The sequence below is a fragment of the Stenella coeruleoalba genome (assembly GCF_951394435.1).
Source record: "Stenella coeruleoalba genome assembly, chromosome: 8".
Taxonomy (NCBI): domain Eukaryota; kingdom Metazoa; phylum Chordata; class Mammalia; order Artiodactyla; family Delphinidae; genus Stenella; species Stenella coeruleoalba.
The window spans coordinates 9,050,858-9,075,853 of NC_137154.1; the positions used below are offsets into that span (position 1 = coordinate 9,050,858).

General features: G+C 46.5%; 3 protein-coding genes across 7 annotated transcripts; 2 read left to right on the top strand and 1 right to left on the bottom strand.

Annotated features, from left to right (window-relative positions):
• The first annotated feature begins 742 nt into the window (after positions 1-742).
• ZBTB3 (zinc finger and BTB domain containing 3) lies at positions 743-3,186 on the top strand. Of its 3 annotated transcripts, none has more exons than XM_079929524.1 (2): positions 743-765; positions 1,208-3,186. In XM_079929524.1, exon 2 carries the CDS (start codon positions 1,259-1,261, stop codon positions 2,813-2,815), a length of 1,557 nt encoding a protein of 518 aa, XP_079785650.1. In that variant the 5' UTR covers positions 743-765; positions 1,208-1,258; the 3' UTR covers positions 2,816-3,186. The 3 variants fall into 3 exon arrangements, with proteins under 3 accessions (XP_079785650.1, XP_079785648.1, XP_079785649.1); XM_079929522.1 differs by lacking the exon at positions 743-765 and adding an exon at positions 770-912; XM_079929523.1 differs by lacking the exon at positions 743-765 and adding an exon at positions 774-867.
• A 2,912-nt stretch (positions 3,187-6,098) lies between these two features.
• Positions 6,099-14,191, bottom strand: TTC9C (tetratricopeptide repeat domain 9C). 3 transcript variants are annotated; one of them, XM_079930387.1, is made up of 4 exons: positions 13,960-14,191; positions 12,900-13,192; positions 9,290-9,472; positions 6,099-8,346 (listed from the first exon to the last, which is right to left on the bottom strand). In XM_079930387.1, the coding sequence occupies exons 2-4, from the start codon at positions 13,135-13,137 to the stop codon at positions 8,252-8,254; spliced, it is 516 nt and encodes a 171-aa protein (XP_079786513.1). In that variant the 5' UTR covers positions 13,138-13,192; positions 13,960-14,191; the 3' UTR covers positions 6,099-8,251. The 3 variants fall into 3 exon arrangements, with proteins under 3 accessions (XP_079786513.1, XP_079786512.1, XP_079786514.1); XM_079930388.1 differs by lacking the exon at positions 13,960-14,191 and adding an exon at positions 8,736-8,840 and having other exon boundaries at positions 8,264-8,346; positions 12,900-13,947; XM_079930386.1 differs by lacking the exon at positions 13,960-14,191 and having other exon boundaries at positions 12,900-13,947.
• Positions 14,192-14,453: 262 nt separating this feature from the next.
• On the top strand, positions 14,454-24,260 carry HNRNPUL2 (heterogeneous nuclear ribonucleoprotein U like 2). Its single transcript, XM_079930425.1, has 14 exons — positions 14,454-15,437; positions 17,310-17,445; positions 17,739-17,815; positions 18,006-18,145; positions 18,455-18,545; positions 18,633-18,745; positions 18,967-19,230; positions 19,404-19,526; positions 19,906-20,034; positions 20,733-20,901; positions 22,245-22,445; positions 23,510-23,583; positions 23,848-23,955; positions 24,074-24,260. The coding sequence occupies exons 1-14, from the start codon at positions 14,897-14,899 to the stop codon at positions 24,152-24,154; spliced, it is 2,247 nt and encodes a 748-aa protein (XP_079786551.1). The 5' UTR covers positions 14,454-14,896; the 3' UTR covers positions 24,155-24,260.
• Positions 24,261-24,996: the final 736 nt, after the last annotated feature.

Here is a 24,996-nt window from a genome sequence, read left to right on the forward strand (position 1 = left end):
GAAGTAGTCACGCTCTTTATTCTCCCGCCCAGGGACACTTTAGGGCCTTGGCCCACTCACTCCTTTCCTACCAGCTACTGCCCACTACGCTCCAGACAGAGAAGGACACTCATCTCTTCCACTGTAAGTTGGCTATAGAGTTTAGGCTAGGGACACTACGACCGCATTCGCACAGCTGCTAGTTCTCTGACACCACCACTGCTGAGCCAGGAGCCCAGAACCATCAGACTGGAGGGAGTGAGGCAGCAGGACATCTTGGAGTTTTTGAGAGAGTAAGGGCCCTACAAGAAACAACTGCAGTTCAGAGGTGCAGCTATCGCCCACGGTTACAGCAGAGCCAGGTCTAAGACTCGGGCCTCCGGGGTACCACACCAGCTTGTAGGTTCTCCTTTTCCCGGTCACCCAGCAGCGAGGGTGACGTGCTGTCCGCTAAGACACAACGCTCTGCGCCGTGGCGGGCCTCGCGGCCCGCCTGGAGGACGTCGCACTCCTACTGCCTCAGGTAGCTGGAAAAGCTCAACCAATCCAGAGGGCTCTGAGGCGAAGAAGGAGGTTAGAAAAGGAAAAGTTTAGGACAGGAGCGCTAACCAATAGGGAGCCCACCTGCCTGAGTGACGGCCACCAGCACCCACTTGGAGAAGCCGCCCCGAGCTGGGGGGATGGTTAGGGGAGAGTGAACCAATCCCTGACGAGGGAAGGCAAATTTGAGCCAATGACAACTGAGAAGGTGGGAAGGGGCGGAGCTCTCCCGGTGGCTGGTCGGTGGTGAGTGAAGAGATCAGCTTTCTCTGCTAGTTCCCACCCTCGGACTTCTTAGCCCCTGGAATGCGAGAGAGGCTCAGGGAGTTCCCGGAGTGGGGCGTAGAGGTATCGCCCGCAAAGGCCTGGGGGCGAGACTTCTTGTTGAAGGAGGTGCTGGAAGCTACCGGGTGGGCATCGAGGAAGCGGAGGCTGCTTAGGAGGCGGGACTTCCGGGGAGGGGCTTTGTCGACAGGGCGGGGCCTGCTGCTAAGGTTAGGCCGAAGGGGCGGGGCTAAAAGTAGACCACTGGGTGTGACCTGGGAGAACGAAGGGTAGTAATTTAAGCGAGCGTCTTGGGGTCAGGACGTTGCTGCCAGAGGCTTTGGGGTGGCAAGTAATAGCTCAGAGGTGACGTTATGGTTTATGGGAGGGTCACCTGCCCTAACCCCCTGTCCTCTTTTCCCAGGGAGCCACTGGTGGCGACCTTCCTAGGGTCCCTTTCCCTTCGTGGGGTGCTATGGAGTTCCCAGAACACAGCCAGCAGCTGCTGCAGAGCCTCCGAGAGCAGCGGTCCCAGGGTTTCCTTTGTGACTGCACGGTGATGGTGGGTAGCACCCAGTTCTTGGCCCATCGGGCTGTGCTGGCCTCCTGCAGCCCGTTTTTCCAGCTTTTCTACAAAGAGCGGGAACTGGACAAGAGGGATCTGGTGTGTATCCACAACGAGATTGTCACAGCTCCAGCCTTTGGGCTGCTTCTGGACTTTATGTATGCCGGCCAGCTGGTCCTGAGGGGGGATACCCCTGTGGAGGATGTGCTGGCAGCTGCCAGCTACTTGCACATGAATGATATTGTCAAGGTGTGTAAGCGGCGGCTGCAAGCCCGGGCCCTGGCAGAGGCGGATAGTACCAAGAAGGAGGAAGAAACCAACTCACAGCACCCTAATTTGGAGTTTTTGTCCAGCACTTCCCGTGGCCCCCAACCTTCGTTGGCATCTGCAGAGACATCAGGCCACTGGGGCAAAGGGGAATGGAAAGGCTCAGCAGCTCCCTCACCTACTGTCTGTCCTCCAGATGAGCCACCGATGCCGGCTGGGGCTGATACTACACAGCCTGGCGTGGAGGTTGACTCACCGCATCTGCGGGCACCTCCTCCACCAGTGGCTGATGTCTCTCTTGCCAGCCCCAGTAGCTCCACAGAAACCAACCCTGCAAACTACTTCTCTTCGGGCCTCCCAACGGTTTCAGTGGAGCCACTGGCTCCCCTTGATGTGGTTTCTGAGAATCTGAGGGTGGTGGAACCAAGGGGAACTGGAGGCCCACTGCAAGGCTTCTATCCCCCAGCTTCGGCTGCAGTCCCAGTCCCAGCCCCAGTTCCATCCCAGGCTCCAGCCCCAGCAGAAGCGGAGCTGGTCCAGGTGAAAGTAGAAGCTATCGTGATTTCCGATGAGGAGCCCGATGCCTCGGAGGAACAGCCTCGGGGTCCTGAGGGACTGTTCCCACCCGGAGGAGCAGTGTATGGTGAACAGCCCCCCCAGCCAGAGGCCTTTGAAGAGCCAAGGGCAGCAGGACTGGAGGAGGTGGGGGCCAGTGACCACTTCCTGCCGCCAGATCCTCACCTACCCTACCATTTGCTGCCAGGTCCAGGGCAGTATCATCGAGGACTGGTGACCTCACCCCTGCCTGCTCCGCCCGCCCTGCACGAGCCACTCTACCTGCCTTCCGAGTATGAAGCAGCCCCGGGAAGCTTTGGGGTTTTTACGGAGGATGTTCCCACTTGCAAGACATGCGGGAAGACCTTCTCGTGTTCTTACACACTACGGCGCCATGCCACAGTGCACACGCGTGAGCGGCCCTACGAGTGCCGCTACTGCCTGCGCAGCTACACGCAGTCCGGGGACCTGTACCGCCACATCCGCAAGGCTCACAATGAGGACCTGGCCAAACGCAGCAAACCGGATCCAGAGGCTGGCCCCCTCCTGGGAGTGCAGCCCATCCCCGGCTCCCCGACAGCAGACAGACAGAACAGCAGTGCCGGAGGGCCACCCAAAGATTTTGTACTTGGCCCCAAAAACTAACACGCCCTGATGCCAGGCCGGCTCTTGCCCCCGTTAGGGGGCAGCACGGAAGGTGGGAAGCATCTCATTTCCCTTGCTGGGGACAGAATGAAGATTCTGCCCAGGCTGTAGTTTCCTACCCTTTTCTTTTCCCAGCCAGATAGCAGGACTTTACGGGGCATCGCATCTCAGTCAACTCCTCACCAAGGGCACTGGGAATTTTCCTGAGGTGTAATCGCTTCTCATTCTGCGTTTGGACCCATAAAGCTAGCAGTGAAAAGTATCTCTCTGAACTGGACTTGCCTGGTTTCTTCCACAAAACTGCACACCTGCTGGTTCTTTCACAGCTCTCCTCCAGACCTAGGAATCTGATACCTATACTTGGGGTAGGGGTGGGGGTCAGGTTGTTTATGAGGAAAAAAGTGGGAGAGGCAGAGGGCAGTGTAGACTTTACTTAGGAAAAGTGTACAAATTAGGGAATTTCACACAATTACGGTTTATTGTTGTAGTTGAGCTCCTCCTGTGTCCCGGGCTGTACTGGGGACTTCACATAAATACTCATTTAATCCTCAACAAGTTTATGAGGTATTATCCCTCTCCCCGCTTTTTTCCCTACAGACAAGGAAACTTGAGACTGAACAATCAACGTTAACTTGTTCTGGGTCACAGAGCTAGTTAAGGGGCAAGCCAGAATTTGAACCCTGGCTTATGACTTCAGATACCATGCTGGTTTAAAACACTGTTGAAGATGGTTAACTTTGAACTAGAAGTTGTTTTCTTTTTTGACCTTTTGAGTGTTTGGTTTTGTTGCCTTACCCCTTTCTCTCTGCTTTCCATGTAGAAAGGCCTTTGATTGACTGTTTCAACAACAGATACCTTTTGAGTGTTTGGTTTTGTTGCCTTTTTTTTTGAGTGTTGCCTTACCCCTTTTGTTGCCTTACCCCTTTCCCTCTGCTTTCCATGTAGAAAGGCCTTTGATTGACTGTTTCAACAACAGATACCGTGTTGATGACTTGAAATTTTTGCCTGCACGTCTTAAATGTGCATTGAGGTCTCTGAAGATGACAAACTGGAAGGCAGAAAACACTAAGCTCCACGGTGGTAGGCGTGTGGGGGCAGACTGAGGACTTGTGAAATGGAAACGATGGGCGCTTGGGAAAACTAAAGCAAGAAACTCTAGATGAGACAATCTTAGAGTTCATCTGGTCTAACTCCCTCACTTAAAAGTTGTGATGACGGCCTAGACAGGTCAGATTACTCAGGTACGGTCACACAGGTGGTTACTGACAGTAGAGATAGCAAAGAAATGGGAATTTGGGGTGTTGGTGTGGCATGGGGGGAAAAAGCATTCTAGGAATGTAAGAGAAGGGTCTGCCCCTGCCTGTGGTGAAGAGTGGTCTTTGTAGGATGGACCAGAGGGCTCCCCACAAACTCTCTCTCTTTGGCACATAAGGAACTGAATGCAAAAAAAGCAGGAAGGAGTATTTAGAAAAAGATGAAAATATGAGTGAATTTTCTGAATTTCTTCTCTCTCTTTTTGGATTTGTCACATTCAGCCCTGTGAACTCACACTAGCAAGCTGTTTTTGAGTCATAGGAAGGAGACAGAGCTGAGCATCAAAGATTTGGCCAAAGAAAGCTCCTTACTTGGGTATGATGGGAAGCAAAAGTTGACGCTTAACATTTCCATGGCTGAGAGACTGAATTCTGCTTTTCATTTTCCTTGTGTTGGAATAATCTTTTCTTTTATTTTTCAAATGGCTGATTTTATTTATGCAAATACATTACTGCCTTAACTCCTTGGTGAAACAAGGCAAGATATACATACATACAGTAAGAGCTATTTTAGCTGACTGGAGCACCTTTTCCTGGAGTAAGTATCACATCAAAATGCCTATAAGAATCAGTTGCCTTTAAAAGAGTGAAATTTATGGTATGTGAATTAAAAAAAGGAGGGGGGAAAAAAGAAATCGGTTGCCTCAGAACATCAGTTCCTAAAAGCAAGGCATAATAAATATGTGTACATGTATATATAATGTATATAATTTCTCTGGACCATCTGGGGAACACAGGAGCCTTGTTACTGTCTCGGCCAAGTGCAATACTTAACTAAAGAGGATGTGTTAACTTGGTGAGATTCTCCTGAAGAGCAAGCATTTGCCTTTAGTTCCCAGCATGGAATGCTTTCTTCATTGGAGGTGGCAGCCAAGAATTTGCAAGATGTTTAAGCAGCAGCCAACACAATTACGGCCACAGTTGCCTCACTTTATCTATCTGCTGGACACCAAGAACAGTTTAGGCCTGTTCTGTAGAGGTGTGATCAAGAGAACTTTCTCTGGTTTCCACTACTCTTGACAGTCCCATCCATGGATTCAACGAACCATAGACCAGCTCATCTAACCTCTAGTCCAACACTGGATCCTCCTTTTGCCAGGTGTTGAAAGAGAACTCACTATTCCCAAAGGAAACATATTCTACTGTTGGACAACCCTAATTGTTGGATAATTATTCCTTCTACTGAGCCAAAATCGGCCTCCTTTTATGGTGGGATGGGCCAGGTCCCAGGCTATTAAGAGTTTAACCCTGAGAAGTTATTTGCTTTTGAGCTACAAGCTGATTTAGTTTTCAGACGACCACCCTTTGCTCTCCAGTTTTAGAGACCTCTTGCTAGTTTAGGATTTCATTTCTTAATTGGTATTTTGTAAGTGTATGCCTTCACTTGCTCTTAGCTTCACAAAACTCACCATTTTAGCCCTTCACATTAGATTTCACTTTCTCCAAAGCCAGTGTTTCCGAAGATGGTTTACTTCAATTACTAATACTTTTTTTTTTTTTTACTGTAAAATACATTTATTTTTATGGTCGATTGGTTGTTTTGTTTTGGGGTTTTTTTTTGTGTTTTTTGGCAAATGATATGAAGTGCTCTAAAGTCCCCTCCCCAATTTTATCAGTAAGCAGTTTCAGCATGCACCTCTAAAAGAACTCTTAAAAAGACCAAATACCATGATCACACCCAGCAAAACTGTTAATAATTCTTGTTCAAATTTCCCTGATTGTCTCGCAAACTTTTAGTTGTTTTTTCAAATCAGAATCCAAATTCCAAGAGTTTTAGGAGATCTGTGCCAGGAGCTGGGAAGAGACCAATATATATATTTTTTCTTAATTCACACACAGTCTCATAAAAACTTTTAGTTGTTTTCTTCTAATAGAGTCACATTTATTTGGTTGGTGGCTCTTAAACTTCTTTTAATTTATAGGTTCCCCTCTCTTTTTCCTTGCAATTTATAGAAGAAATTGGTTTATTCATCTTATGGTTTCAGCCTGGGATTTGCTGATTACGTCCCCATGGTATCATTTAACATATTCCTCTGTCCAAAAATTCCTTTCAAAATATATATTTAAAATATTGACTAAAAAGTAGTATAGGTAGGATGTGATTTTGGCAAAACTGTAAAGATGATGGGTATTGGTTTGGAGGGAAACACTGTTCTAAACTGTCCCTTATGTGCAGTATGAATCCTCACATCACCATGAATGCTTTCTCTTCAATCAAACCCTCAAATCCTGTGTGGAAACCATTAAGGATTGGTAAGGTGAGCAGCCTCCCCCCTCCACAAACTTCTGAGTACAGAGATTGAGGTACCTCTGGCTGATTCCTTCAGGATGTGGGCTGGCCAGACCTCCTCCAGACCCACATCTGACTGCCTATCTTTGTCCACTTTCCCGTTCGTTAACATCTCTGTTAGGAGCTGGCCTTCAAATATAAGGCGAAATGTAAGTCTGACCATTTTGTGTCTTAGAAGTGCTAAGAAGGGTTAGTGCAATAAATTTGTACAGTACATTTTTAAATATCAGTTTTATTTTTTCCTCATTGATGCAGAACATAGCTTACTGTAACATCAAGTCTTAGGGGAAAAGAAGAAAATCAGAAAGCAAAACCAACCCCAAACAAACATAACACACAACCATGCATGACATAATCTGGCAACAGTCTAGGCTTAGAAATTTAAGAAACTTGGAAGAGGAATAAAATATTCCACTTTTGTTAGTTCTGTCCTTGGACTTAAAAGATTATTTGGTATGAAAACTTTTTGTTTGTAAGTTGGTGGCTGTATTATTTAAGGGTACAGGGAGACTCAAAAGAGAAGCCTAGCTCGTTGAGAGAGAGGCATTACTGATAAAGGGAGAAGAGCTTGTGTACACTTGGCAAGACTAAGGGGTTTTTGTCTGAAATCTGTCTGTGTATGATGGCTAATGATACATGCTTATTACCTTCACTCATAAAGGTAGAAGCAGTGCTATTATGGTCTTATCTACTCTGTACAACTCATACATTGTGGACATTAGCAGAATGACAAAAGAGCTCCCGGTTGATGAAGCCTCCTACTGAGCCATGACTGCACCAGATCTGCGCCTGCACCCATGCCCAAAAAATCTTCCAGAAAGTTCGTTGGTGCTTAAAAGGCCCTAAGGGAAGAGAACCTTTTCTCACTGTTTCCTTCCTCTTTAAGGAAGTGAGCTCCTGCAAAATACAAGGGGGCGGGTAACAAGTAAAGAACAGATCTATGTTTTTATCCTGTTCTTTTATGGTATTGTTTCTAGAAGACTTGGTAAACTGTCTTTCCTATGTTTTTTTAGAGAAATGAGCATACTATAGATATGCACCTATTAAAAATTAAAATGTTTACGAGTGTTTTTTTGGCATGAGAGCTTTTAAAAGATTACAAAATATATACTTAAATGCTTGACTCCAGAAGTTTTAAGACAGAAGGGTTTAATAAAAAAATAAATAAGTATACTATATTAATGATCTGAGTGTGAACAATAGCAAGGACTAGAAATTACCAAGAGAAACAAGAGGAACTAGACACTTTTGTGGGGGAAAAAGAATCTGAATGTATGTGGAACATTAAGACAAAGGAATTATTTTAGTCAAGATGGTTAATTTCAAATCTTTCATTCTGAGCCGTGTGGGCCCAATTTATAATTGCCTAGTTTCACAGTATATATATTTGCCAGTTTGTGGCCTGTGTAAGTTTGGCTTTGGACATCTGAGGAAACGAAGGAAGAACCTCCTTTCTGCCTTCCTTATTACTTCATCCTCTGCTAGCCTTCTCCTTTGTATATGACTACATCTACCAACATCTATCATTAAAATCTATGCCAAAGATATGATTAATTCCACCCATAACTGACGAATGTTTTCTGGTTGTATTTCTCAAGGCAAATATCCCTAATAATACCACATACTAAAAGCCGTATAAATACATAGATGGAGAAACAAAAACAGACACAGACCATGTAAGCAATAAAGAGTTCGTGCAGAACTAGAAACAAAATACAAGTTCACCTCAGTCAGAGGTATGGGGTTAATTTCTCTTGCTGAGGCTCAGGTTTCCCCTTGATGGGTCCTTATTGGTTCACCGAAGTTCCAGTGGAGGGGTATCTTTCTTCTTTGCTAACCAAACATGCCCAGGTAGAGCTGCTTCTCTTTCCGATGGTAGCTGCTGAGTTCCGACTGCGTTAGCTGAAGGTACCGCCGGACACTGGCGTCTTAGAACAGGGCAGAGAAGGCAATTAGAGACAGGCCATAACCGTACCTCTGGGCAGAAGAGAATTATGAACACACTTCCATTTCCTAAAATCTTTCCATTTGCATATATCACAACAATTCTATGCAATAGTAAATCTCATTCATTAATTATGTGCATTATTAAAAAATCTTGTACAGGGATGCTAACTTAATAATGAAAAGGAGCTTGGAGAAATAGTTTTTGTCAAAGCAAGTCTCTAAAGCTACTATACATGGCTGGCAGTTAATCTATGTACTTGAAGGTAAGAAATGTGAACAACGGCTCATATATCTTCATTAATTCATAATGGCTTTCCCGTTTAATTAGAGAGATTTTGCTGAATTTTTGTAAGTTTGGGGACCCTCTTACTTCAGTAGCCGCTCTAAGCCAGAATGCAAAACGGGAGACAATTTTCAGTGCTGAACCACCAACACAGGAATGAGTCTGTCATTCTCTTCACAATATTCTTTTTCCCTTGGAAACAAGGGAAACAAGGCTCAAATTTTCTGTCAGGAGGCCTGTCCTTCTTCTAGGTCATACCTGGGGTTAGCTGAGCTAAAGGATGAATGGATAGTTAAGCAAAGGCCAGACCCCAGCTGGAGAACTGGTAGAAATGAGGATTATCATGTTTATTCATTGGAATCCAGATCCTATTTTTGTCCCCATCTAGGAACTGAAACTTGAAAAACAACATTTTAAGATTATTTCTGGAGCACATACAATATTGCTTTCCTGTGGAGGCAAGAATACAGGAGTAGAAGGCCTGTTTATCATGTATCTTTTTACACTTTTTGAATTTTGAATATGTGAATGTATTATTACCTATTTTCAAAATTCAATAAATGGAAAGCTAAAACACTCCCACAGATACTACCTCAGTGGAACAATTTTTTGTACTTACTACTTCAATCCCCTTCTCTCACCTTTTGGTTGCCTGTTGACAGCGGCCATGAGGTAATGCCGAGCCTGGTCATAGTCCTGCAGGTGGAAAAAGGCCACTCCAGCCCGATACAAGGCCTTGGCATTATCAGGCTGTCGCTCTAGGACTTTCTGACTGTATTCTTTCACCCGTTCGTAGTTTACTGGCTCCATCTGAAGAAGACAGGCTAATGGGACCAAATGGAAGGAAGAGAGAAGAGGGAACACTAAGTTCCATTGCCCAACTCAAGGCAGTACCAAACCTAGGATGATGTCAACAACATTCACTCATCCAACAAATACATTTAAGTGCCCACCATATGCCAGACATTCTTCTAGCCATTGGGGATACAGCAGTGAATATAAGCTTTACATACCTCACAGTTTACTTCACTATCTACCAAATGCCTAGCACGTACCTAGTGTGGGTCAGGCCCAGCTGTAAAAGTTGATAAGAACATATTTTAAAATTTATTTATGGGGACTTCGCTGGTGGTCCAGTGGTTGGGACTTTGCGCATCCACTGCAGGGGGTGTGGGTTCGATCCCTGGTCGGGGAACTGGGATGTTGCATGCTGCGTGGCACAGCCAAAAAAAGAAAAAAAATTATTTAAAACTCTTCATTGTATCTCTTCTACCCAAGGCTCTCTGTCTTGAATCTCCCATTTCACCACAATGCTTGTACTGAAGCTCTGTTAACAACAACCGTTGCCATTAATTGTGTGAGGAAATAGTAAGCGCTGTGCCATGTGCTTCTTTAATCTTCTCATCCACCCTCTGAAGTCAGTATGTGTTACCATCTCCATTTAATGGATGAAGAAATCAAGGCTCACAAGGGTCAAGTAAGTTGTCCAAGATCCCACAGCTTCTAGGTGGAATGAATAAGAAATCTGAACCAAGGACTCTCTAACTCAAAAATTACCACCATTCTCAATGATGATATATTACTTCACTATTCCCTTGGATGAAAGATGGGACCTCAAACCACAAATCTGTTTAGGAGGCAATGTTCAGGTCAGTGTTCTGCCTTTCTATAAGTAAGAAGGGAAGTGCATTCCCTGTTTCATAACTGTGGGAATTAAACATAGCATTATTAAATCACGGTGCTGAGAAGGAAGGAGAATCAGGGCTGATGTCTGCAACCCTTCTACAACATCCCCACCAAGTGGCCATATGGTTTATATCAATACTTCGGTACTCCCAGGCGGTCAGCTAACCCATCACTGTAGCTTCATTCATTCATTCGACAACTAGTTATGGAACACTGACCATGTGCTAGGCGGAGTTAGGAGCAGGAGAGGAGAGGAACGAGACAGACACCTTGGCGAGTAAATAGAGCTTGCATCCCAGTTCCCAGGTAGGAGGAATGCACTAAGAAATTCACTTATTTATTAGTGCTTTGAGGAAAACAGAACTGTGCTGGGACAGAGAGTGAATGAGGTCAGAGTGATGTTTGATTACAGAAGGCCTCCCTGAAAAAGTGACTTTTGGGCCAAGATCTGAATGACAAGGGTCATTCAAGGGACAGGGCATTCTACCTGACAGAAGAGATCCTACAAAGCTGGAAGGTGGACGCATGCTTTGTGAATTTGGTCTATGGCGGAGCCAGATCAGGTCAGGCGGTGCCGGGGAAGGTCAGAGTTTGAATATTTTCCTAAGTGTAATGCGATGCCATTGGACAGTTTTAGACAGTGACATGGTCTGATTTCCTTATCTGTAAAATGGGGAAAATCATAAATACCTTGCAGAATTTTTATAAAGATGAGAGATACTATAAATAAACTGCCCAACACGTAAACTTCACTCACATGTAAGTGAAATTTAATTTTAGTGAGTCTTTATAGAACATCTACCAAGCACCCCCAAGCAGAGGGTCTATAGATGGATAAGCTACAGTCTCTGCCTTCAAGTCCACCTGGAGAGTCACGATATTTACAAGTACCTATCTCATTTCCTTGATTTCTGGTCAATTCCCCAATGTGTATTCTCTTCTCTAATAATGCACAGTATTCTGCAATAAGAGCTTAAGCTCTGCAATTAAGACTTCCCATGTTTAATTTTAGCTCCAGCACTTATTAGATGTTTCCTTAAATCTACCTCAAAGGATTGCTGTGACACTTAAATAGGTTTATATGTATATGTGTACAAAGGGCCTAAACACGGTATTTCATAAATGTCACCTTAACGAGCCTTCCCTGACCCCTACCTAACACTTCCATGCCTATGGCACTCACTTTCCCCATTTTCTTTTTTTGGGCCACTCCACACAGTATGTATGATCTTAGTTCCCTGACCGGGGATGGAACCTGCACCCCCTGCATTGGAAGCATGGAGTCTTAACCACTGGACCGCCAGGGCAGTCCCTATCCCCATTTTCTGCTTTATTCTTTTCCACATTACTCATCATCTTCTAATATATGTTACCTCTTCTGTTAATTGTCCATCTCTCCATGAAAGCAGGGATCTTTATCTGTTTTATAATACTGCAGTATCCTCAGTACCCAATAAATAATTGTTGAATGAACTGAAATATTAGCTCCTCTAGTTACTGTTACTTGAGTCTAAGAGGAGCTCTGGACACACACTGTAAAAAAGCTAGATTTTCACCAAATCACAGCTGATGAGTGTTGTAGAAAGCAAAAAAAAAAAAAAAAAATCATTTAAACAACTATTACAAAGTATAAAAACTACCCCTGGGCTTCCCTGGTGGCGCAGTGGTTGAGAGTCCGCCTGCCGATGCAGGGGACACAGGTTCGTGGCCCGGTCTGGGAAGAACCCACATGCCGCGGAGCGGCTGGGCCCGTGAGCCATGGCCGCTGAGCCTGCGCGTCCGGAGCCTGTGCTCCGCACGGGAGAGGCCACAACAGTGAGAGGCCCGCGTACCGCAAAAAACAAACAAAAAAAAAACTACTCCTAATAATTTCTATGGCCTCAACTGGGACCATTAGAATACTTTAATATACTTCAAAATAACTTAATTAGCTCTATGGTTATTTTGCCTGCCATAAAACAGACCTAAGAAGTCTCCCTTCTTTTAGCAGATTAATCCTAGCGATACTAACTCTGGAATCCACCTCTTCATTCAAGGCCAGCTGGATAAGGAAGATATTGGTTACCCAGGTTACCATCTAGCTGATTTATAGGAAGAAGGAAAATGAGGAAAAGCTATCCAAAATATCTAAGATGGATAACTTACACCACCAGTTAAAGCAAGTGCCTTCTTTCCTATATTTTAAATATTAAAGAAACAACACTCTAAACGTAGGTTCAGTATTTTCCCTATAGCGTGCGAAATTCCCTAAACCTATCAGCATCACCCGGGAGTTTGTTAGAAATGCAAATTGGTACACACATCGCCCAACACACAAACCTCCGACCCATTAAATCGGAATCGTGGGAACAGGGCTCAAGAAGTTGAGTTTAACAAACTCTCCAAGTGAAGTCTGAGAAGCACTGCTCTACAGAAACTCAATTAGACCCTACAGATTGAAAATAAATTTCAATTCATGGCAGAATAACTAGATGACGGCAGAGGAGCACGTCAGTTTTCCCCAATGTTCTCAGACTTTCATGTCCCGGCCTTGACACTCTACCCACCCTTCAGCCCTGTTCTTACCAGCTAGGTTGTTGTAGCAGTCTGTCTGGGTGGTGCGCAGTACGTTTTCTTGTTCAGGTGTGAGGGCCGGGCCCTGGGGTCCCAGATTAGGTATCGGGGAGGGCAGACTTGGATCCAGACCCCGCAGCTGCAGCAGAGCTCGATGGTACCCACTCACAGCATCTCGGTACTTCCCTTCCCGGTAACATTGGTTCCCTTTCTCCTTGTACAGCTGGGCCTCCTGCAGGCGCTTCTCCATAACTTTGTCGCCCAGTGCTCTTGAGGAATTGGGAAGTGAAAGAGCAACCGAAGCTCTGGGGATAGGAGCGAAATAACCGATTTTGGTAGCCGACTTAAAAAAGCAGGAAATTCTCCTTCTCCAGGAGGCCTCTCAGGGAATGTTTCCTTGATTCTACTACAGCCCCTTCCTTTCTTCTCTGCAGTTATTTTTCAATCTCTAGAAGTGCAGGGCATTGATCAGGGAGAGGACGTGGGAAGAGTAAAGCCAGAGATTAATTTATTTCCTAAAGCGGCGACTCCGGGGGGAGGAGACTGCACGAAAAAGCGAAGGCCGTACTATAAAATTGTGGCCGCCGTGCAAACGCCAGCGGAATTTGCTTCCTCCTTTCCTTTGGACACACCTCCCTGACCTGGAAATGGAAGGGAGTAAGGCGGGGACAACTGCTAAACGAGGTCTAGAGGGCTTGCCTCCATCCCAGCTCTTTGTTCGCACTTATTCAACCAGCATTTGTTGACCTCCGGGCCAGGAGTTGGGGAACCGAGGTGAATGCAGTCCGTGCACCCCAAACAGCCCGAGGGTGACGCGGCCGCAGCGCCGCTCATGCAAGCCTCGCATGCCCCGCGGCCAGCCCCTCGCCCCCAGCAAGTGGCCGAACCCGAAGTCTCCCCGCTGGGCTTCGATTTACCGGCGGGGAGTAGGGAGAGTGCAGGGTCAGGCCTCCCTACAGCTTGGTGTCTAAATGGTGGCGCGCATTGCTCCACGCCGCCCAATCAGAAGCGGCCCCGGAAAAGTAATCCCGCAGAAACGACCCCGCCTCTCCAGCCTCCCCAGTGGACCAACCGTGGGGTGGGCGGAAATCCTCTGGCAGCTTCGCCAATTGAAAAAAAAAAAAACAAAAAAACCGAAAGCTCTTGAGGGACCAATCAGAATTGCAGATGACGATTCAAGTTGGCCAATACGGCGAGGCCAGGGTGTCTGTTGCTGGGTAGAAGTTGAAGGATTGAGGGGAAAAAAGAGGGCCGGGGTTAGTTACTGCAGTCCTTGCAAGGTTTTAGAGAGCCCTTTTGTGGACTAACGAGAAAGACAATTGCCAGTAGGCGTTCACGTTGCAAGAGCTTCCCTGCTTTCCTTCTGGCTTTTTTCTCTCTCAAGAAGTGGCTGCACGAATAGACACTAGGGAACAGAGATTAGCGAGCAAGCCCTACGACAACAGTGTGATCGGGTCAGACGGAAGTAAGGGTGGTGACGGGGTGGGAGGGGCGTGTGGCGAGGGAGGTCCGGGCGGCTGCGCGGAGCCCCGGCTGGAAGTACGGAGGGACGGGTGCGCACACGCCTCGGTACTACGAGGCACTTGAGCTGAAGCCAGCCTTTCCCGTCTCCGGCTCCGGTGCGACTGCGCCGTGAAGCCGCTGGCGGCGATTGGCCCAGGGGGTGAGAGGGGGCGGGAGGTAAAGAGAGGGAAGTCCACCGTCCTCGGCGCGCGCCCACCCGCCCGCGGCAGGGGAACCAAGGGGGCTGGAGAGGAAGCAGCTCCCTGCTGCGTTGTTTTGGGCTCCGAGGGCCGAAAGGGGGAGGGAGGAAGGGCGAGAAACAAACACTACGTAGCGGAGGCTGCGTGCGGCCTTCTGCCTGCGTGCCTACGTGCGTGCGCTCGCTCGCGCGGGCTCAGTGCTGGCGCGTGAGGCGGAGGCGGGCGGCGGCGGCGCCTGCGCGGTCGGGCTCGGTCGACGGCTCTCAGGGGAGGAGGCGGCGGGAGGCGGAGGAGGCGGCGGCGGCGATGGAGGTGAAGCGGCTGAAAGTGACCGAGCTGCGGTCGGAGCTGCAGCGGCGCGGCCTGGACTCGCGCGGCCTCAAGGTGGATCTGGCGCAGCGGCTGCAGGAGGCGCTGGACGCCGAGATGCTCGAGGACGAGGCCGGCGGTGGCGGGGCCGGGCCCGGCGGGGCCTGCAAGGCGGAGCCTCGGCCTGTGGCCGCGTCGGGCGGCGGCCCGGGCGGGGACGAGGAGGAGGACGAAGAGGAGGAGGAGGAGGACGAGGAGGCGCTGCTTGAGGACGAAGACGAAGAGCCACCCCCTGCCGAGGCCTCGGGCCAGGCCGCACAGCCGCCGCCGGAGCCCCCGGAGGCGGCAGCCGTGGAGGCCGCGGCCGAGCCCGATGCTTCCGAGAAACCAGCGGAGGAGGCCACAGCCGAGTCAGGTGGGGTGAACGGTGGCGAAGAGCAGGGCACCGACAAGGGGGAGGAAGATGAGCCGGAGGATCGGAGCGGAGACGAGACGCCGGGATCCGAGGCGCCGGGTGACAAGGCCGCAGAGGAACAGGGTGAGGAGCTGGCAGCGGAGCGGGTGCGCCCCTGACCCAGCACCAAGCCCTGCATCGCGGGGTTCGATTCCCATCGCCATTCGGTGGGACTCCCCAGGGGAGGTGGCTTTCGTCCTCTACCCACCTTTTTTGGGGGTTTGACTACCTCTGGTGGCCCCACTCTCTGCAGGCGGGAGGTTCCTGCCTAACTCGGTTGCTTGGTGGTAGTGGATGGAAGTAAGCGATGTTGCTTGCGAACTGCTTATGAGCTACCTGTTGGAGCAGCCTTCCGCGGTGCTGGTTATCTTTTCCTAAACCGAGAATGCACTGAGGAATTGTTGATTACACGGACAGCCAGACCGACTGTTGGAGGCTTCGGCCCGACTGTTGACTTTTTCGCCATAAAATTAAGCAATAAGCTCAGTTCGTCAAAGTTCGCTCCATCGAAAGCTCAATATTAGAGTTTGAGCCACACCGAAAATCTGGAAATCTAACATTGCTCCTGCTTTAGCAGCCTGTGGTGTGAGGGTGTCAAGTTTAATCGTTAACTACGGAAGAAAAAATTTTAATCTACAGCATTTAGAACGTTAATCAACATTATTTGGCTAGGGGTTTAACCTTGCCTGAATTCTTACAACTAAATTTTAATCTTTCATCTGAGTAGCTGGTTGGGCAAATTTGTATATTTGCTGCACACTTAGCTAGCTTTTTACATTTCGGGTCCTTGACTTCCTGAATTGAAATGGTTGGGCTGTTGGTGGGTCCATTGAGTAACCTTGTGGAAGAGACTGTATAGAGTTGCCCTAGGGAGTTAGTGACCTTTCTCTCTTTGAAGTAATTGGATGGTTGGAGCTGATCCATAACTGTCTTGTCAGAGTAGGGAGGAAAACTAGAGCTGCTTCCCATTCTTCATATGAAGTGGCTTGCTTTAGTTCCTTTTATAATACATTTTTTAGGCTGCTGCTTGGTATGATGGTATAATTGGAACCCATTCTACAACAGTCACATGCAACTTGCAGATTGTCCTATGTTCTGGAACAAAAATCCCATTACATAACCTTTGACTTAACGTGTACCGCCAGATAGCAGATAAAAAAGGTTGAGGGATAAAGGACTTCTTTAAAGAAGTTGTTATTAAAAACTTTAGTGTTACAAACCAAAAAAGTCCAAGGAAAAATTGTTTTTCTTCTCCTTTTGTGAAGAATGTTGCGAAATGTATGACAACGCTTTTCTGCCCCAAATTATGTGCAGTAAAGATGCAGTATTATTTGTGGGTCTCTTGTGACTTAATGGTTTGCTCCTGCAAGTTTCAGTAAAAATCTGTGATAAAAATACAGCTCTGTATATACACCATAGTCCATTAGCTATGTAAGTAAAGCTGTGGATGGCTGTGCGTTTCAAAGCTGGAAAGGCAAACCCTTAAAAAAAAAAAAAATTGAGGCTTCTGTAACATGAACCTGTGGAAAAGTGTTGGAAAACATATATTAAGTGTCCAGCTTAAATCCAAATTTGATAGTCAGGAATCGAAGTTAAGCTATGAAGTTTTTAAAAAACTCATGGGATGTTTCTTTTATGTCATATTGGTGGGAAAATCTGCAAGTTTGACCTGATTTAAGCAGATAAATTTAGAATGCAAAAATTGCCGAATTTTTAATCTACTGCTTGGCTGTAATTAGCCCATAATGTCCCTTTTTTTTAAAAAAAAAAAAAAATCCCAGCCAATGACAGGAAGATGATCATCTTTGGAAATAAAACATTCTGTGAATGCCATGGGAAAAACCTGGCTCTTCTGACTAGACAGATATGCAGGTCCTCCTTTAGTTTCTGTTGGTTCTGAGCTTATTCTACACTCCAGTATGAAAACTGCTGATTTTCTTTCCCTCCTTTTTGTAGGAGATGACCAAGATAGTGAAAAGTCAAAACCGGCAGGCTCAGATGGTGAGCGGCGGGGGGTAAAGAGACAGCGGGATGAGAAGGATGAACATGGCCGAGCTTACTATGAATTCCGAGAGGAGGCTTACCACAGCCGGTGAGGGAAATAGTCCCTTTCATTGAAGGGAGTGTCTGCTCTGATTTTGGTATACCTGATGTTGATTGGAGAGTTTGGAAAGAGGGGTGGATTAAAAATGGAATAGGTTTTTACAGGCCTAAGTTTTAGATTAAATCTACCCTGAGAGCTCCTGTTGCCCTTTTCACATTTGTTGAAAGAAGCTGTCTGCTGGAAGTTTATATTTGCTGATAAACAGACCTGATGTCATGCAGACACCTCTCCAATTAGAGGACTTTGGTTACACTGTATTTGCTTTTCTCTCATATGTATAGTTCAAAGTCTCCACCACCCCCGGAAGAAGAGGCAAAAGATGAGGAAGAGGATCAGACTCTTGTGAACCTGGACACGTGTATGTATAAGGCAGACAGGTTGAGGTTTTAAACCAATCAAAAGTGATTTTGGAGATTAAAACTTCATGGCCTGCAGCTTTGAAAAGATTTAAACTTTGTATCCATTCTTGAGAACTGGGTATACTTGTGTTCTATTGGTGGCTTCAAGTGTTGGGCATTGGAGTAAACAGATCGCTTCTTTCTTAACAGATACCTCGGATCTCCATTTTCAAGTGAGCAAAGACCGCTATGGAGGGCAGCCGCTTTTCTCAGAGAAGTTCCCCACCCTTTGGTCCGGGGCAAGAAGTACTTATGGAGTGACAAAGGGGAAAGTCTGCTTTGAGGCCAAGGTAGTGTGTACAGCTCATTAGGACCGTTCATTTATTAAATTAGTCATTAGACTACTATGTAGTGGGCTCCAGTACATAGTAGTTTACTGCCCACCAGTATTTTATTAGTGCAGAAAAAGGCACCACGCTTGAATGACAACCGTAGCGCCAGTAACCGAGAAATTGACCCTCATGGCTTTGGTTTAAGTTTATTGACAGTTGTTTTTCTGACGTTGAGTTGTGATAGTTGTCGTTTTCGGTTTGTATCAAAATCTTGTCTAACTCAGACTTTGCTCGAGTATCTGAAAGTTCCTTTTCTGACTTGGCCAGGTAACCCAGAATCTCCCAATGAAAGAAGGCTGCACAGAGGTTTCTCTCCTTCGAGTTGGATGGTCTGTTGATTTTTCCCATCCGCAGCTTGGTAAAGTTATTTTTAACATAATCATTTTAATGTTTGCTGCTCTGTGGGAGGTTTGTGTGTAGGTAACTAATTTGCTGATTATTCTAGGTGAGGATGAATTCTCGTATGGTTTCGATGGACGAGGACTCAAGGCAGAGAATGGGCAGTTTGAGGAATTTGGCCAGACTTTTGGGGAGAGTGATGTCATTGGCTGCTTTGCTGTAAGTGCTCCTGAAAGTTGTAGATTTGTAGCAAGGAGTAAATAGAGGGCACTAGGGATCAATTTGCTTCCCATCGACTGCTGTCTTTTCTGTCTTTGATGCATTGCTCACATAGTTGTTTAGTACAGCAGTTGGAGTAGAGAAAAAAAAGATTAAATTGTAAGATTAATCAACCTCCAGCTCTGTGTGCCCATAAATGCTCTTGTCTTTCGTCGTTGTAGAATTTTGAGGCTGAAGAAGTAGAACTTTCCTTTTCCAAGAATGGAGAAGACCTTGGCGTGGCATTCCGTATCAACAAGGAATCCCTGGCTGACCGGGCCCTCCTACCCCATGTCCTCTGCAAAAATTGTGTTGTAGAATTAAATTTTGGTCAGAAGGAGGAGCCCTTCTTCCCACCGCCAGAAGACTTTGTGTTCATCCATGCCGTGCCTGTGGAGGAGCGCGTGCGCACTGCGGTCCCTCCCAAGACCATAGAGGAGTGTGAGGTATGCTGGAGAGTGTGCAGAACCTTGGTGCTCGTGCTTGGAATGGTGGGTGGGTCGCTTTTCTTCTGAAAACTTTACCCAGCTGGGGGAAGGGGAGGATGTTCTTAAATTGGGCTTTGTAAACATGACCCTCACTTATTTTTTATAGCATTCCTGGTTCTGTTTACTTGCAGGTGATTCTGATGGTGGGACTGCCTGGATCTGGAAAGACCCAGTGGGCACTGAAATACGCAAAAGAAAACCCTGAGAAAAGATACAATGTCCTGGGAGCTGAGACTGTGCTCAATCAAATGAGGGTGAGTTGCTGGGAGGGGTTAGTCAGCTGTGATGTTAGCTCTTGAGGTACCAAGAAATGGATATAATCTTTTCCCAGTGGAGTTGGTCTTTCAGGTGTCTGAGAACAAGGGCCCCACAAATAAAGAAATGCGTTCTCAGTATGTGTTTATGGTAGATTTTTTTCTTTTCCTTTGCTGTGTTGTCAAATGTGAAAGCTGGTAAAGTCTGGAGTTTATCCAGATTGAGACTGGAAATGAGTTCTGTAGGAAATGGACAACATTCACAGCACTGAGCAATGTCAGTGAACTGATGTGGTGGTGGTGTGGCATTTACCAGTGATTCTTGGGCTTTAACTTAGTGTGTAACTCCTTGTGTTTCTCTTCTTCTCAAACTCATTAGATGAAGGGGCTCGAGGAGCCACAGATGGACCCCAAAAGCCGAGACCTTTTAGTTCAGCAAGCCTCCCAGTGCCTTAGTAAGCTGGTCCAGATTGCTTCCCGGACAAAGAGGAACTTCATTCTTGATCAGGTATTGTTCAAACATTCAAAAGAAACCTAATTTAACAATAGGTCCAAAGATAAAAGATTTGGTATCCATTTAATCTGATAAAATTGCTCAGGGACTTTGCTGGTGGTCCAGTGGGTAAGACTCCGTGCTCCCAATGCAGGGGGCCTGGGTTCAATCCCTAGTCAGGGAACTAGATCCCGCGTGCATGCTGCAACTAAGACCCGGCACAGCCAAAATAAATAATATTTTTTTAAATCCCTTTAAAAAAAAATTGCTCAGAGTCAAAATAGGGTGCATATATAGAGAAAGACTGAATTAAGTAACAGAATCAGGTTACCTGATTATGACTAAGTGGTTGTGTTACGGTTGTAATGTGTTTTGAGCTCAGAGATACAACTCTTAGTGTTTTTACCAGAGAGTGTATGGACCCAGACTGTAAAACACATTCTAGAGGCAATGGAAAGAGCGTTGGAGCTTTGGATTCATGGCTCCACCACTTACTAGGTTTGTGACCTTGGACAAGTCTTGGCCTCTCTGAGTCTCAATTTTCATGTTGTGTAAAACAGGATAACATCATGTAGCTTTTGAAGAATTCAAAGAGATTGTGTAAATAAGACCCCTAATCTAGTGCCTCACTTGTGAAAGATGCTCAGTAATTGTTGGTTGAATTAGTGTTTAATTTTTATTCCTAAAACGTCTATTACTCCTCTTGTTCCTAGTGTAACGTGTACAACTCTGGCCAACGGCGGAAGCTATTGCTGTTTAAGACTTTCTCTCGGAAAGTGGTGGTGGTCGTCCCTAATGAGGAGGACTGGAAGAAGAGGCTGGAGCTAAGGAAGGAAGTGGAGGGAGATGATGTGCCTGAGTCTATAATGCTGGAGATGAAAGGTGGGCTAAACTCTACAAGTTAGGGGTCCTGTCCTTGGTCCATGCACACCTCACTGGAGCCTCTTAGCACCTGGAGGATTCTCCACATGTAAAGTGTAAATCTGTGGAATAAATTAATGGGTGTGATCACTTGAAGATTAATGAATGAGCAGAGTGAATGGTGAAGCAATAACTCCTTGATTCATTCTGATAAAATACAAAAAGAGAAATGGTGATAGATCACAGGATGATAGCCTTAAGGCAGAGGCTTCAACGAGTCAGTTATTCATTTAGTAAGTACTTAAAGTGTCTACTATTTGTCCAGTACTGTGCTAGACATAGGGAAAGAATGAATGAAATGAAGCTCTGCCTCCACCGAATTTATATTCTAGAGATGGGCCATGCTTGTGGTTCAAATTAAAATGGTAGTGGTTGGAGTGAATGATCTCATCAGTATATTTTGATTTCTAGTATCACATTAGGCCTGTTTTTTATTTTTGTTGTTTGTTTGTTTTGGTTTTTGATACGCGTGGTACAAAGCCTTACAGCAAGGTTCCCTAGAAGGCAAAATTAACTATCTTGATTGATCTAGTTTTGTGCTGTTCACCTCAGAGTTTGGTTTTTCCCCTTGCTGCCTTCAGCGCCTGACATCCCACCTGAGCTGTCAACTACTGGCTCTTTGAATTCTGATAATGCCCAGGCATGGGAGCTGGTTACACATTTAAGAGCTGGATTCTCCAAGTTTACTTAGAATGAACTAGGCCAGTCCATACCGGTACTCAAGCACTTGGAGGAACTTAGTTCAGTTTTATAAAACGGAGGGCTAACTGGATTCATCTCAGAATCAGGAGAGCCACATTGAACTGAATTCTGCGGGGACTCAGCCTCTGAACTTGATGTCTAGAGACTGGCAAGTGTGCTGGCCCATCATACCCAGGTGGTTTTAATGAGGACCCCGTACTCTTGTTAACTGTTTTTCTTGTATAGATGAGTAAGTGCCTTTAGGCTGGGGTCAGTTTCTTCTTGAGTCTCTTTAAAAGTGTATTTCTTATCTAACCAACACCAAAAGTTTCTCAGTTACTTTTAGCCTCTGGCTGCCTGCTTCTGTCCTGATAAGAAACCTTAACCCAGTTCACTCTTAATTTATTATGGATCACTTGAGAACTTGTAAATCTACAGTTTGCAGATAGCCCTTTGCCTGGGGCTGTTGCAGTTTAGGGAAAACCCATAGAGTGAACCCAGCACACTTCTGTGCATTAGTACATGAGGCTTAGAAAATCCTATTCTTGTAGTGGGGTTTTCATCATGAGATCTTACCCGTCTACGTACTTGGAGGCCCACAAGCTTCTCTCTTACTCTTACAGCCAACTTCTCTCTGCCTGAAAAATGCGACTATATGGATGAGGTGACATACGGGGAGCTGGAGAAGGAGGAAGCTCAGCCCATTGTCACTAAGTACAGGGAGGAGGCAAGGAAGCTGCTGCCGCCCTCCGAGAAGCGGACAAACCGCCGAAACAATCGAAACAAGCGAAACCGGCAGAACCGAAGCAGAGGCCAAGGCTACGGTGAGTCCTGGGGACCTGCCAGCCCGAGCCTCAGTCTGTTCTCTGTGCTGAGTGCAGCAGGACCCACAAGGAAAGGGCAGGCAAACCAAGTCAGGTCACCAACAATAAGGAAGCCCCTTCTTATGGAGCTTATTTCTTCCTGTGATCTTTACTCCCAGCTTCTTGTGCTTTTTCCATAATCCTTCAACAAAAGGTAGTTATTTTTCAACAAAAATATTTGTTTCCTTGAAAAGCAATGCTTGAGCCTGTTCATTTATCTAGTTTTCATTTTTACATGTGGACTCCCCATTCACTATTGTAGTTTATTTGAAGGATTTGTGCAGTGAAATCAGATTCTTATCTTTTTCCTTGCTACTTTGTCAATTGGATCAACCCAACTGTATAGAGCAGAAAGTGAATGCATTATTCAGTAATCTGGGGGGGGGGTGTTAGACAGTAAGTTAGCTTATTAGTGGAATTAATTTCCCTCCTGAATGTCTAGTTTGTCAGTTAACACCCCCGGCCACAGTGTGCATTCACTGTGCATTAAAAATGTGTGTGTGTGTGTGTGTGTGTGTGTGTGTGTAATTATAAGTGTAAGTCAACAAACTTTTTGAGTGCCTGCTCTGTGCTGGGCAGTGGGAATACCAACAGTTCCTACCCTGGAAGAGCTTATCATTTAGACTTTGTTCATTTGTATAAAATGATGGGTCTGGGTTATATGATATCCAGGATCCCTTCCAGGGCTGAAAGTCTGTGGCTCTACGAATGGCAGTTTTTACTCATGTTTCTAACTCTGCCATGTATCCTTTTGGCATCTTAAATGTTTTGCAGGAATTGGGGAGCTTCAAAAGGTGAAACCAAGGTGGCTTGGTTTTCTTGTGTCTCTATTCCTCTGCCCTCCCCCACCTCAGACTTTTTAAAAGATCCTGGCTGGTGCTTTAATTAACATTGTGTGAGCCTGGCAGAAGCAGGCCTCCTATTCCCCCAGAATTGCCTTTGGCTCCGACTTTTTGATTTCCACTCAGATGTGGAGCCAGGACCCCATGCCAGCTGTCTGAGCGCGCTCTCCATTTCTCTTCCAGTGGGCGGGCAGCGCCGAGGCTACGACAACCGGGCCTACGGGCAGCAGTACTGGGGGCAGTCTGGAAACAGAGGGGTGAGTGCAGCTCTCCTTCTGCTCCTCCCTCTGGGCCGTGATAGCCATTCCTATTGGCTTGGGGGAGCAGAGTGGTTTGGGCTGTTTTCTCAGGGCTTAGGGTTTTGCCCATTTAATTTGTTCCTCTGGAAGACTTTATCCTGGGAAGGTTAAGCTTGTTTATAATATCAAGTGAAGATGTGTCTCATTTAAGACGGGGGATAGCAGTGGCTTGTGATGCTGAAAGCCCATACATCTTCGCTCTTTCTCCTTCTCCTTTCTCAGGGTTACCGTAACTTCTACGATCGATACAGGGGAGACTACGATCGGTTCTATGGGCGAGATTATGAGTACAACAGATACAGAGACTATTACAGACAATACAGTCGGGATGTAAGTATCATCTGGGGATAGAGAGATGAAGGGGGGCAGGGCCAAAGGGATGAGTGTCGTGCCTCTCCATCCTTAGCCAGCTGTGGCTCCAGGTGATGGAGTTTCCCCTTTCTTCTAGTGGCAGAATTACTACTACCACCATCCCCAGGACAGAGACCGATACTACAGGAACTACTACGGTTACCAAGGGTATCGGTGAAGCCCCTGCCATTGTCGCCTGTCAGCCATGAAGCTGAATCTCTGGGGGTGCCAAGCACCCCCCAAAACACAACCAAGGAAAACAGGGGCTGCCGGGGTGGGGCTGAGCTGCCGGGGAGGGGCGGTGGGGGGAGGGTGCGCAAGCGGGGGGGGGAGGGGTGGAAACAAACAACAAAACTGTACATTTTTTTTTAAAGTTTGTTGAAAAGAATATTGTCTTATTCTATAAAACATTTCAAACCTAGTTAGATATTTGTAATCAAAAAACCATTTGCTCAGAAAGCAGCACTTAGGGCTGCCTGTCCTATACCCTGCAGTCAGACAGGAAAAGAACTGAAAATGTCACCCTTCTGACATTCTGAGGCAGCTGGACTGGCAGCCGAGTAAGGGAGAGTGATGTCGAGGTAGTGCGGAGCGGGTGGGGAGGCGTGTGAGGGTACTCTCCATACAGGCAGGAGCGGGGACAGAGGGAGAGCTTGTGACTGGGGCAGTGAAAATAAACGATCAGCTCTTATCAATCACTTGCACCAACTAACCGTTTGTATTTTCTTTACCGACCTTTCCCTCTTGGGATATCTGGTCTGGTGGGCTGGGAGGCCATAGTGTCCCTGTCTCCACGTTCCTGTGCCTTTGTGCTGTTTGGCTGAGGCATGGAGACCACCAGTTGGGCGGTTCTGTTATAGGATCCCCACGCCAAGGAGGCGTGGGGACTGTTCCTGATTGCAGAGCAGAATAGCTTGCAGCCTCTCTGTGTCTGTTAATGGATTTCCGTAAAATCCGGGGGAAGAGTTGGGGTTGCAGCCCTCAGCCTGAAGACTGTGATTTGCCAGTCTCTACTCTCTG

Excerpts from the sequence above, each read along its gene's own strand:
- ZBTB3 (XM_079929522.1), top strand. The coding sequence starts at position 826 with ATGCGAGAGAGGCTCAGGGAGTTCCCGGAGTGGGGCGTAGAGGTATCG. Across the intron at positions 913-1,207 it reads GAGACTTCTTGTTGAAGGAG|GGAGCCACTGGTGGCGACCT; the intron begins GTGCTGGAAGCT and ends CTCTTTTCCCAG.
- TTC9C (XM_079930387.1), bottom strand. The coding sequence starts at position 13,137 with ATGGAGAAGCGCCTGCAGGAGGCCCAGCTGTACAAGGAGAAAGGGAAC. Across the intron at positions 9,473-12,899 it reads CTGCTACAACAACCTAGCTG|CCTGTCTTCTTCAGATGGAG; the intron begins GTAAGAACAGGG and ends TGGTCCCATTAG. Across the intron at positions 8,347-9,289 it reads TGTCAACAGGCAACCAAAAG|ACGCCAGTGTCCGGCGGTAC; the intron begins GTGAGAGAAGGG and ends CCCTGTTCTAAG.
- HNRNPUL2 (XM_079930425.1), top strand. The coding sequence starts at position 14,897 with ATGGAGGTGAAGCGGCTGAAAGTGACCGAGCTGCGGTCGGAGCTGCAG. Across the intron at positions 19,231-19,403 it reads AGACCATAGAGGAGTGTGAG|GTGATTCTGATGGTGGGACT; the intron begins GTATGCTGGAGA and ends GTTTACTTGCAG. Across the intron at positions 23,956-24,073 it reads ACAGACAATACAGTCGGGAT|TGGCAGAATTACTACTACCA; the intron begins GTAAGTATCATC and ends CCTTTCTTCTAG.